Here is a 12,500-nt window from a genome sequence, read left to right as displayed (position 1 = left end):
CTCCCCTCCCACAGCCGGCCAAAGCTGAATTGGACATAAACAATATTATCATTTTCTCAGCTACTGGAGTTACCGAGTTACAGTGGGCCGCACAATGATGCTGTTGTTAGGCAGGCCAGCGAAGCTTTGGCCAGATTCAGCAGACCCTCTCTCTCTCTCTCTCTCTCTCTCTCTCTTATTCTCACACACACACACACACACACACACACACATACATACATCCAGACACACACACTCACACTCTCTCTCCATACCCACAACTCTCCATCTCAGGTGTCATCTATCAGCTTTTTTGTGTGGGAAAACAATTTCAGCTCTTCCCAAACTCTTCTCTCCCAGCTCTCTCTCTCTCTCTCTCTCCCCCTCTCTCCCTGTATCCCTCCCTTCCTCTCTCTCTCTACCCATCTCTTCTTCACTCCTCCCCTCACTGAAGCACAGCACCATGGCACAGCCCGGGCTTGTTATCCGCCCGAAAGCCGATAGCACAAATATTCTGGGCATCCCGCTCTCTCTCTCTCTTTCTCTCTCTCTCTCTCTCTCTCTCTCTCCTCCTGAGCTGGCAGAGCGCGGCGGGAGCTCCTCTTTCAACGAGCTGGCGGTGAAGTATGTGTTCGAGAGAGAGGGAGAGAGCGGCAGCTGTATTGGCATTTTTGTAACCCATTTTGCGGCATTTTCGTAACCTGAGTGGCATTTCATTAATATCATGTGGCATTTTTGACACATTGATTTCAGTGGCAAAATTGTATCATTTGAAATAACAAACTTTAGGCACACAGTGATACATGATATGAATCACTAAATAACCTATTCATATTATCTTGGGGGGGGGGGGGGGGGGTTGTTGTACATATGGAGTCAACGGATGTGGATGGGGTTGGGTGGAGATGAGGGTGGAGAGGCTGTGGGGTGGATGGGGTTGGGTGGAGATGAGGGTGGAGATGAGGCTCTGGGGTGGATGGGGTTGGGTGGAGATGAGGGTGGAGAGGCTGTGGGGTGGATGGGGTTGGGTGGAGATGAGGCTGTGGGGTGGATGGGGTTGGGTGGAGATGAGGGTGGAGATGAGGCTCTGGGGTGGATGGGGTTGGGTGGAGATGAGGGTGGAGATGAGGCTGTGGGGTGGATGGGGTTGGGTGGAGATGAGGCTCTGGGGTGGATGGGGTTGGGTGGAGATGAGGGTGGAGATGAGGCTCTGGGGTGGATGGGGTTGGGTGGTTGAGGAGGGTGGAGATGAGGCTCTGGGGTGGATGGGGTTGGGTGGTTGAGGAGGGTGGAGATGAGGCTGTGGGGTGGATGGGGTTGGGTGGAGATGAGGGTAGGATAAAAGGGAGGACAGACAGGGGATATAGTCCACCGCTCAAACCCCACCCACCCCACCCCACCCCCGGCGACCACAGCCCATGAACAATGTCTGCTCTGGCGGCTCTTAAAGGAGCTCCAAGTGCAGGAAATGGTCCTTGAGGAGCGAGGTGTGTGTGTGCGTTTCATCACCTGTCTCCTCTGCACACATTGACATATATGCACACACACACACACACACACACACACACACACACAAACACACACACACAGTCACCCACAGTAATACACACACAAACACACACACACACAGTCACCCACAGTAATACACACACACACACACACACACACACACACACACACACACACACACACACACACACACACAGTCACCCACAGTAAGACACACACACACACACACACACAGTCACTCACAGTAATACACACACACACACACACACACACACACACACACACACACACAGTCACCCACAGTAAGACACACACACACACACACACACACACAGAGTCACTCACAGTAATACACACACACACACACACACACACACACAGAGTCACCCACAGTAATACACACACACACAGAGTCACTCACAGTAATACACACATATGCACATATGAGGAGGCCATGAAGGCTGAGGTGAGTCTGTGTGTTTAATCTTGGGTCTGTGAGCTGGGCTGCGTTTGATAAAGTGAGAGAGAGAGAAAGTGAGAGAGAGAGAAAGTGAGAGGGAGAGAAAGTGAGAGGGACAGAGAGAGAGGCAGGGAGAGGATGGCCCAGGAGATGGCCTTTAATGCAGACAGATGAAGTGGTGCTGGATGGATGATGGTATGGAAACGGTATGGAATGGAGGCCAGTCATTGCTCTTCACAGGCAGACTCCTCATCTCTCCCTCTTGTGTTTCCCAGGAGACGGACGACTACCGCTACTTCGACCCAAAGATGCTGCGAGGCAACGACAGGTAAGAGCTGGAGAGTTGCAGAGGCAACACACACACACACACACACACACACACACAGATAGACTACCTACATCCTGCTCCCATTTACACAGTACATTTACTGTGTTGGCCTCATGCAGAAGGCCCAAGCTAAATCATCCCCATACCTCCGTGGCCTGTGTATCTGCTCATCTGCTCATGAATACAAAGGAGCAGTGATGCTGAGAGCATGGCCAACATGTGTTTCTCATGTGCACACATCCTGCTGTAATGGACTGAACATTTGAACTGAAATTCCCCTTCTCTGCTCTACCTGTCTCTCTCTCCTCTCAATGTCACTGTCGCACACAGTTCCATTCCAAGAAACAAGAACCCATTTCAGGAGGTGAGTTGTCTTGTGGTGTGTGCGTGCGTGTGTGCGTGCCTGTGTCTGTGTGTGTATGTGTGTGTGTGTGCGCGTGTCTGTGTCTATGCGTGCGTGCGTGCCTGTATGAGACAAAGTGTTGATGTGGGAACCCTCTCAAGGCTCTAAACTGCCTAAGCCACGTTCCCATGGCGATGGCCCTTATGTCTGTTTGTGCTTAAATCTGGATTAGAGTTCCTGGTGGCCATGATCTGCTAACATGACCTGGCCTTAGAGGGACACCAGAAATCCCTCCAGACCCCCCCACCCCCACCCTCACCCCCATCACACCTTTAGGGATTAAACCTCTCTCCCAGAGCAGAAACAAAGCCAAGGCCTTGGTTGCACTGATATAACATGGATTAGAGCTGACCTGCATGGTTATGATTGCTGGATGCGTAAACCTGGGAAGGTTGTTGTTGTTATTTTTTATTAGGTATTGGTATTGACAGTACCGCAATGTGTCATGTTCCACCTTATTTAGATATTCAGTTGGTTAATTAGTGTTTATTTTATGGAGTTAGAATAGTTTAAAAATTCACAAATACATTTCAAAACGATTCACAAATGTATAACCTGATTCACATATAAATGTCAATGTAACTGCACACGGCGCAGATGTAATGCGATGTGGTCACATTCAGTCATGCCCTCGAATTTACGTGGATGTGATTGGCTGTAATTGTAAGACATCTGATAGGCTGCAGAGAATGTCCATTTTTGAAAAATAAAGTGAATTTGTGAATCAAGCCGTGAATCAGGAAAGAATCCACAAATAAACGCAGGGATGGGGAGCGGTTTGTTGATGCAAGTTCGTTAGTCTGTAAAGAAATGTGAATCGGTTGACCTTTATTTGTGAATTCTGAAACTATTCTAACTCCATAGTATTTTATATTTATCTTTGAATCTGTCATCACCACAGAAATGTAGTACAGCCTGTCTGTATTTACAGTTTGCTGAAAAAAGTTCTAATGAACATATAAATAAATTAATTAATGAATTAATGTCACAAAACAAAAGCCCTGAAGAATGTAAAACAGAAACAGCAGTGTGTCTCTAATGTTTTTCGTCCTTCTCATTGCAGTGGATTTGTCATGACTAGTTTTTGTGACATATAATGAGACAATGAGGAATTTGGGTCCTTTCTCATTCTGTCATGCTAATCCAGTGTCATATTCTTGTTGCAGGCTATTGTCTTTGTGGTTGGCGGAGGCAATTACATTGAGTATCAAAATCTTGTTGATTACACGAAGGTAAGTCACTCATGGTGGTCAGTCCCAGAGACCTAAATACATTTCATTCATGTAATTGCCTGAATGAGCTGGCGTGAGGTCAAATGGCTTAAGTCTTTGTTTGTCTCTCTGTGTGTGTGTGTGTGTGTGTGTGTGTATTTGTAGGCCAGGCAGGGAAAGCGTGTCTTCTACGGCTGTAGTGAGCTTTTCAACGCCGCTCAATTCCTCAAACAGGTATGTCCACCTCAACTGACCTCAATAGGCACAATTGGCTTAGGAATCCCTCTGTGCGTGCGTGCGTGGGTGTGCGGGTGTGTGTGGGTGTGTGTGTTTGCATGGATACATGTATTTGTGTCTGCAGCCTCAGACTGGTTTATTGTTGTAGGACGCTGTTGTCCTCCCCCGCTCCGTCCAGATGTCCAGAAGCTGCTTTTGGGACATGAGGTCTATTCGGAGTAAAACTGAACATTGGACATTGTTTTGAATCCCAACACAGTGGGAACTGGGTGTTTATGCCCGCCTATAGTCAACCTCGTCCATCACAGCTAAGCAGTGACTTTGGATGCTGTGATTTGGGCTTTTGAAAATGGATAATACATGAACTCTGTTAATCAGGGTTCAAATGAAATGGCTATTGTAATTCCACAAATAATACCCAATGTGGGATTACTCTCTCTGTTGTAGTTGTGTGTATGTGTGTGTGACAGATAGAGAAAGTGAGTTTTCATGAACTGTCTTTATTGCTTCCCCAGCTCTCCGAGCTCGGACAGAAATAATAGAAAACTGGGATCAGAAGACACCCCCCCCCTTCAGCTCCTCGTTCTCTCTCCACCCAACTCAGTCAGGATCTCTCTCTGCCTCGGCGATCAGCTCTTCAGATCTCTCAGATCACCTCTCTCATATTCCATGTATTTTATAATGTTTACGATACTGTAATGTTTGTCTAACTCAGATGCTAAACTCTCACAACAAATAAAGATTAACACTTCAAAGCAAAGATGAACCACTGTCTCTGTCATGACCCCCAAAGACCCTAAGATCTCTCTGCTCACTGTATGGATGCTTTCCTCATGGCTCAATCTGATTGGCTCATGACTGCGCATCTTTGCGGTACCCTATCAACTGACAAGCAAAAAATGTGAAGTACACATCGCTCGTACATTGCCTTAGGTAAAAGTACTAAATGAATGGAGATGAAATATGAATCCTTTTTTTTAGATTTAAGAGGTTAGTGTCTAGGATATGTGTGTGAGGGATCATGCTTCAGCTCTTATGTACAGTAAGTGTGTCATGTAGAAGGGGTCAGTGTTTGAAGTAGATAGTTTGTAAAGTGTGACGGTTTAAGGGTATGTCATCTGGGTTTCCTTTCTAAGACAAGGAAGTACTGTGTCTGCGATTGAAGTCACACAATGAGGGGAATCCGTGTGACGAGCTTGAGTGACTGCTGTCAGAAGATGGCGTGGTGACTGAAGGGGTAAGTGGCTCACTGGTGGTTTCCTGTCCCACTTGGAGATCTCTAAGGCCTTGCCGTCTGTCCGGCTCATGCCCTAACAAGATTAGGGGATTAATGTAACGCTGCCAGTGCATCTGTATGGCCTTTCCAGACGGCTTTACCTTATGGGCTAGATTAAGGCCAGTAGTGCTGCGCCACCCTCCAACAACACCGGCCGCTGCCAAGCGATCTAAGGAAACAGACAGATTAGACGTCCTCCAGCCTTCCTCCTTGTTGTGGTTAGTTAGCTAACCGCTAGTTAGCTGCAGGACTGGACCTGTGTTGGGGGAAGAGGGCCAACGGTCTGAAATTAGTGCATCCGAATAGCTCCTCTCAAAGAGACACAAACGCTCGCTAAAAGCTCAAGGGCGCTCTGAAGATGGATCTCCAAGACGACCTGATGGTGAACGTGTCTGTGTACCGCGTGTCGGACGAGGGAGAAACTGCCATAGGAGTCTATCTGCTGATACTGGGTAATGGTCAAACTTGACACCAGTTTGGTCTGCTGTGTGGTTCTTATTCCCTACATGGAGATAAAGTTGTTTGAGAAGTACACAGACTTGGGGGTAGGTAGTGTCTGTTTTTGGATGTGCGGGTATGAATGGTATGTTTGTAGGATTAAAATAGTGCTCCTCGTGTGTAGAACAGAACACTCACAGGAGTGGAGAGGCTTGAAAGAAGTCTTGCCTGCTCTTTGAAGCTTTACTTCAAAGCTATTTGAAGAAACAATCCCTATTAATGGCAAACTTCATAGAATGGAGAAAGGGAAAACAGGAGTATCTTTTGACATAAACCTCCTTGACAGATGTGAGAGTGAGGGTGTATTTGTATTGTTTTGTAGGATGGCTGTCTTGGCTTGGCAATGGAGTGGTGATTTTGCTGTTGACCAGGCGGTTACACACACTGCAAGCCCAGGACTGTCTCACTATGAACCTGGCCATATCTGATGCTGGGATTGCTATGTTTGGATATTCCCGTGGTATCCTAGAAGTCTTCAACGTCTTCAGGGATGATGGGTACCTATTTCAGACCTTCTGGACCTGCCAGGTAAAGCTATTAGTTGTAGGATATTTTGAAACTGAGGGAGAAGTATTTTGAGGTTGTGCATGGATCCAAATATTCTTAAAAGTTCCAAATATTCTGCGAATATTCGGATAAATCAAGCCTCAGAAAATCTATAGTTTCTATAGTATCAAGCCTCAGAAAATCTATAGTTTCCACTTTGTAGGACAGAAAAGGCTCTAGATGTCCCACGCATCTGCCTCTTCCCTCTCCAAACACCATCATCCCCCCAAAGGCATGAAAAAAACCTCAACACAGACATGCACAGTAGAGGCTATGAACCCAGAGTCGTTGGTTGTGTTTGCAATCTAAGCTTTGTTCCCCTGCTCCCTAAACTCTGGAACCCAAATTGCATGTGCTATATCAGGCAGTGGACAGATGGACAGGGGTGCTCATATCGCCAGGAGTTACATTGTGTTCCTCCTTATCCTCTAATCTACCTGGCCCCGCTGGCACCGAACGTCAGGGCAAAGTAAGGTGACGGGCGGTGCCACCCCAGCCTCAGGGCACGCGGGCACACCGGTGGGCGAGAGAGACTGAGAGAGACAGAGAGAGATACAAACAGAGAGAGAGACAGACAGACAGAGAGAGAGAGAGACAGAGAGAGAGACAGACAGAGAGAGACAGAGAGAGAGAGAGAGAGAGCGTGCCACCCTAATTTCAGGGCTGTTTGGTTTGCCCCTGTGTGCCAGGTGGACGGCTTCCTAATCCTGCTCTTCGGCCTCATCAGCATCAACACGCTGACAGCCATCAGTGTCGTCCGCTACATCAAAGGATGCCAGCCTCACCACGGTATGCGAGCCTCTGTCCCATGCCAAGAAATCCCTTCTATCCCCGCCCGGTCCGTAAGCCGTGTCCTCTCGGTGCAGGTGTGTGGGGTGAGGACACAAGCGGTTAGCGGCCCACGGGTACTTCCCCTCTCTCCCAAGGTGACCGCATCCTGCTCTTCGGCCTCATCAGCATCAACACGCTGACAGCCATCAGTGTCGTCCGGTACTTCCCCTCTCTCCCGGGCTGACCGCAAACCACTGAGAGATTGTCTCTGCCGGCCGCTGGAGAGAGCAAACAGGCTCGTGATGTGGGAAGTGCTTAAAACAAACAAGCAAACATAAAGTACAAACGTGCACACATCCACCCCTAGTTAGGTCAAGTGCTTTACAAGCAAAATGGCAAAACCCCCAAATCCAATCCAATTCTATGAGGTCTTTGTTTAAATGTTTAACATTTCATCTTTTTCACAGATGGTTGAAATGATTGATTTTTTTTTTTTTTTAGAAAGTGTAGATTTAGTGCACAGTACTGAACTAAAGTGTTAAGGATGTAGCCAGTTCTTGCTTTCACAGATTTCTCTCCTGACATTTTCAGACCTCCCTCTAACTCTGTTTGTTTGTCTGGTGTTGCAGCCCATCACCTCAGCAGGCGCAACATCTTCGTCGTGATCAGCGTCATCTGGCTCAGCGCCCTCTTCTGGTCAGGAGCTCCACTGCTGGGGTGGGGTAGCTACAAAGGTAGCCAACCAGAGATCGCTCTCTCCATCTCGTCATGGCCTATGGCCTGTTCTCTCTAGCTCTTCACACTCTTCATGCTTTAAACAAGACTTTCCTGTTCCTTGTCATCTTTTAGCTCCCTGTAGCCCCAGTTAACCCCTGATAACTGTTAGCTTTCCATCTTTGGCTTGGCCATTCTAGATTTATAGCTCACTGACAGATTCAGATTCCATTGCAGATAGCACCTCTTAAGCGATACAGTGCTGAGCTGTAAATAATTGTCTTTTGACAACTTTTGGAGGGGTAAAACATCACCATACGATTTGTACCGTGTACATCTCAAAATGAAGGCCAATAGCATTTTCAAGCATTTATAACCGCTGGAGAGTTTAAGTCGAGTTTGTTCCTTTGCCCTGCAGCACGCAGGTATGGCACCTGTGAGATCGACTGGGCCCAGGCCAGGTTCTCAGTGGCCTACAGGCTCTACGTCATCCTCATCTTCCTGTTCAACTTCTTCCTGCCCGTGTCCATCATCGTGTTCACCTACGTGTCCATCATGCGTACGGTCAGCGCCAGCCACAAGAGCAGCCGGGGCGGGGAGGTCAGCGAGAGGCAGAGGAAGATCGAGAGAGCCATAACACAGGTAACCCCCTCCACGCCTCGAAGATGTCCTGTGAGGTTCTTCTTAGAACTCTCTGAATAAACATTCTTTGTTAGAACCCTTTTAGATGTGTGGCAGTTTAGACCTAAAAAAAAAACACCTGTTTTTACTCACCAGCAAGAAGGTTATTTTCAGTTTCTCTTTTCCAGCAGTTTTTTTCTCTTTTCAAAAAGGGTTCGTTCACCATCAGGGAAATGAGAATGTTACATAAACACGACTGATTGCCACTGTTGACTCCCACTGAAACACCTCCACATAATGGCCTAAACCGAAGAGTTGTCCTGAGTTTCCACTCCTCCCTGGCCTCCCTCTTTCCTGTTCTCTCTACTGCTGTTCTCTTCTCTCTTTCTCCTCCCACATTGTCTATCCTCCCATCTTATTGACTTCATCTCCCTGTGTTTCTCTGCAGGTGTCTTTCCTTTCTTCCTCCTACCTCCCCCCTCTCATCCTGCCTCTCCTCCTCCTCCTCCTCCTCCTATGTTAACAGTCTCCCTCTCTCTCTCTCTCTCCTTCTCCCTGCAGGTGTCTCTGCTGCTGTGCGCGGCCTTCCTGCTGGCCTGGTCCCCGTACGCCGTCATGTCCATGTGGTCGGCGCTGGGCTACCACGTGCCTCCGCTCAACGGGCTCCTGGCCAGCCTCTTCGCCAAGTCGGCCAGCTTCTACAACCCCTTCATCTACATCGGCCTCAGCTCCAAGTTCCGCAGCGACCTGCGCGAGCTCTTCCCCTGCCTGCGGCGGCGGCGGCCCCTGCCGCAGATGCGCTCCCCCACCCCGCCGACGGGCCGAGAGGCCGGGGCCCGCCGCCACCCGCTGGGCCTGGCTCCGGACGAGGTGCAGATCAACCTGGACCGCTTCAAGGAGCCCCTCCTCGGGGACAAGCCCCATGGTGGAGGGTGGGATTCTGGGGTGGAGATGGGGTGCAGCTCGAACGGCAACAGCAAGCCCCTGGAGAGGGAGGCGGGGGTAAGGGGAAAGAGGGGTGAGGAAGAGGAGGAGGAGGTGGGAAACCGTCAGACAGACTGCTCCCGTAACCCCCTGGTGGGCTCCAGTGCCCCCGCCCTGCACAGCTTCAAACGGCGATCAAGCAACACTGGGCGCCTATGAAGACAGTAGATACACACAGCGCAACATCCCGCAACACTGGGCGCCTATGAAGACAGTAGATACACACAGCGCAACATCCCACAACACTGGGCGCTAGGGATGGGAATCGAGAACCGGCTCTTGTTGAGAACCGGTTCGAAGTGGATCGATTCCTTGGGATTGTAAGCCAAAGTCCTTAACGATCCCGCTATCGATTACTGTATAGCGTTGCGCATGCGAGATGACGTCACACGCACGCAGCCAACATGGCGTCTGGGCAGAGGAGTTCAAAAGTGTGGTTATATTTCACGCGAAAAGATGACCACAGGGCCACTTGCAATGCTTGCAAAGCGTCTATTTCGTCAAAGGGGGGAAATACTACCAATATGCAGAAACATTTGTCCACACAGCATGCAAGAACTTTGCAGGAATGTCACGTTTTCGTTGCGCTACGGAGTGACGATAACGTTAATGGATCTCAACCAAGCAACAGCAGCACAGCTAACGTTAGCGCTTCACCTGTTAATATCGAAGGTAAACTCCTCCAGACCCTGTCTATTGTGTTAGTGCCATTTGTTTCATTGTGTAAACAAGCTTTCACTATATGAATAATCTCCATTTCCACTTTGAGAGTTTGTTGACCTATTCTTAGGTTTGTTTTTGGTTATTTAAAATATGTATATGTATACATATATACTGTATATGCTGTGCATCATCTATTCAGAGATTATTATATGAAAGAAAATGAATGTTAATAAACCCGTTTGTACTCTTTTTCCTTGCCCAATGAGAATCAATAAAAGAATCGATAAGGAATCGAATCGATAAGCAGAATCGAAAATGGGATCGGAATCGATAACATTTTATCAATGCTCATCCCTGGGAATTGATAAGATTTTAGCGATACACAGTACAGTAGATACACACAGCGCAACATCCCACAACACTGGGCGCCTATGAGGACAGTAAATACACACAGTGTAACATCCCACAACACCTCCGAATGCTCTACATCACACCATCTCACACACTGCAGAACAACTCCCACAAAGCACTGTTATAAACCCTAAATAGTGCTGTTATAATATGTGTCATAAGGGTTGAATGCACTACAAATCACTAGTGTTATAATCATCATAAAACACTCATAAGATAATTTAGAGTCACCACGTTTTCTTGGTTGGATTTTTTTTTACCTTCAGTATTTTCTCATTTGTAAAGCTGCTGATCGGTGATGTCTTATGTAAAAAGCTGCTGATCGGTGATGTCTTGTGTAAAAAGCTGCTGATTGGTGATGTCTTATGTAAAAAGCTGCTGATCGGTGATGTTTTATGTAAAAAGCTGCTGATCAGTGATGTCTTATGTAAAAAGCTGCTGATCGGTGATGTCTTATGTAAAAAGCTGCTGATCGGTGATGTTTTATGTAAAAAGCTGCTGATTGGTGATGTCTTATGTAAAAAGCTTTGTACAAAAGAAGCTGTTTGTCTGCAGAAGCAGGTTACTGCATTGTGATTGTAATAAAGTGTTTTTCCCTTCCTCTTTTATTAGTAGTACCATCATCTGTGTAAGAAAACTCCTGCCCCAGTCATGGTCATGCATGTTTTTATGAGTAATCAGTGCATTTCTGAGCGCTCAGTCAGTGAGCACCATGCAATACCTGGGAAGACAGTAGAGGGTGTATGTGTTTGCCATTTCTGCACTATACACTAGACTTCATTCCAAAAGCAAAACCATGTGAGTTTGAGTTGGTCCTGTCTTATGTTGTTTTGAGAGTCCAATCAGTTTAAAGTAAGATGTCTCTGAAAGTAAGATACTGCCTCTGTATGCATGTATGTATGTGTATACGTACTGTATGTATGTATGTATGTATGTATGTATGTATGTATGTATGTATGTATGTATGTATGTATGTGTCTATGTGTGTGTATGTTTGTATGTGTGTATGTGTGCGTGTGTGTGTCACGTGTGTGTCACGTGTGTGTGTGTATGTGTGTGTGTGTGTGTGTGGGGGGGGGGCCTTGGTCAAAAGTGAAGGTCACACATACGTATGTTACAAACATTGACAGAGTCCAAACAAAGCTTTGGTGTTGACAGTTCTCACAAGCTCTTATTTTGAAATTCTCAAAATAATTTCTTATCCAGCTGTTTGGACAAAGTCTTCTCACGCTTATTTACGTGTAAACAGTATTGAAAAAATATGCCCAACTATGTCACGATAACTTGGAATTGCCTTGAAGTGAATCCAAAAGAATCAGCTTTGGACAAGGACATAGCTTTGTGTCAACTGTCCTGGAGTGTCCTTCTCTGTGAAAATAATGAGAAAGAGAGAGCGAGCGAGCGAGAGAGAGGAAGAGGAAGGGGACCAACACTGCCCCGAAGTCGCTAATCTGGGACTTGACCTCGCTTGACTGAGCTTGAGAAAAAACGTTCTACCTCAAACGAAAAGTTCTGAAACATCCACCTCCATATCTCTGCACATTAAGTAGAGCCTCTTATCTTTCCACTTCCCATATTCATACGTACACATAAACCACCTATTCATCTGTCCTGATTAGCATTTTATCAGTGGCTTCCCTAGAAGCGCCGTACCATAATAGAATTCAGTGTTAATTCCCAAAATATCCTCTAGCGACGGGGATCCAGGAAATAAGGGGATTTTGTTCAACAAAAACATTGACTCCAGCCAGAGCCAGGTGCATAAAGTAAACCCTTGTTTCAAAGCGCAAGTATCATGTCATTCAATGAGGCTATTAAGAAAGATTAAAAGGTGGGTTAGTATTTTCAGTATCCCAGAAACTGAACATGGAGGAGAGAAGAAAGAGAGG

General features: G+C 47.0%; 2 protein-coding genes across 2 annotated transcripts in view; both read left to right on the top strand.

Annotated features, from left to right (window-relative positions):
• The window catches only part of scfd1 (sec1 family domain containing 1), a 25,146-nt gene extending 20,259 nt beyond the window's left edge, over positions 1 to 4,887 (top strand). Inside the window, exons 21-25 of the mRNA XM_031580618.2 lie at positions 2,224 to 2,276; positions 2,607 to 2,640; positions 3,846 to 3,911; positions 4,056 to 4,124; positions 4,643 to 4,887. Of these exons, the coding sequence (XP_031436478.1) occupies positions 2,224 to 2,276; positions 2,607 to 2,640; positions 3,846 to 3,911; positions 4,056 to 4,124; positions 4,643 to 4,666 (246 nt within the window). The 3' untranslated portion in view covers positions 4,667 to 4,887. The remainder of the gene's footprint in view (positions 1 to 2,223; positions 2,277 to 2,606; positions 2,641 to 3,845; positions 3,912 to 4,055; positions 4,125 to 4,642) is intronic.
• Positions 4,888 to 5,294: 407 nt separating this feature from the next.
• Positions 5,295 to 11,330, top strand: opn6b (opsin 6, group member b). Its single transcript, XM_031580884.2, has 8 exons — positions 5,295 to 5,855; positions 6,224 to 6,429; positions 7,137 to 7,236; positions 7,848 to 7,952; positions 8,351 to 8,574; positions 9,115 to 9,705; positions 9,756 to 9,771; positions 10,611 to 11,330. Exons 1-6 carry the CDS (start codon positions 5,762 to 5,764, stop codon positions 9,694 to 9,696), a joined length of 1,311 nt encoding a protein of 436 aa, XP_031436744.1. The 5' UTR covers positions 5,295 to 5,761; the 3' UTR covers positions 9,697 to 9,705; positions 9,756 to 9,771; positions 10,611 to 11,330.
• The last annotated feature ends 1,170 nt before the right edge of the window (positions 11,331 to 12,500 follow it).

Source organism: Clupea harengus, chromosome 14 (genome assembly GCF_900700415.2).
Source record: "Clupea harengus chromosome 14, Ch_v2.0.2, whole genome shotgun sequence".
NCBI classification, from domain to species: domain Eukaryota; kingdom Metazoa; phylum Chordata; class Actinopteri; order Clupeiformes; family Clupeidae; genus Clupea; species Clupea harengus.
This window is presented reverse-complemented; position numbering and strand designations above follow the sequence as displayed.

Coding starts and splice junctions, on each gene's coding strand:
- opn6b (XM_031580884.2), top strand. CDS start 5,762: ATGGATCTCCAAGACGACCTGATGGTGAACGTGTCTGTGTACCGCGTG. Junction 5,856..6,223: donor AGTCTATCTGCTGATACTGG/GTAATGGTCAAA, acceptor ATTGTTTTGTAG/GATGGCTGTCTTGGCTTGGC. Junction 8,575..9,114: donor TCGAGAGAGCCATAACACAG/GTAACCCCCTCC, acceptor TTCTCCCTGCAG/GTGTCTCTGCTGCTGTGCGC.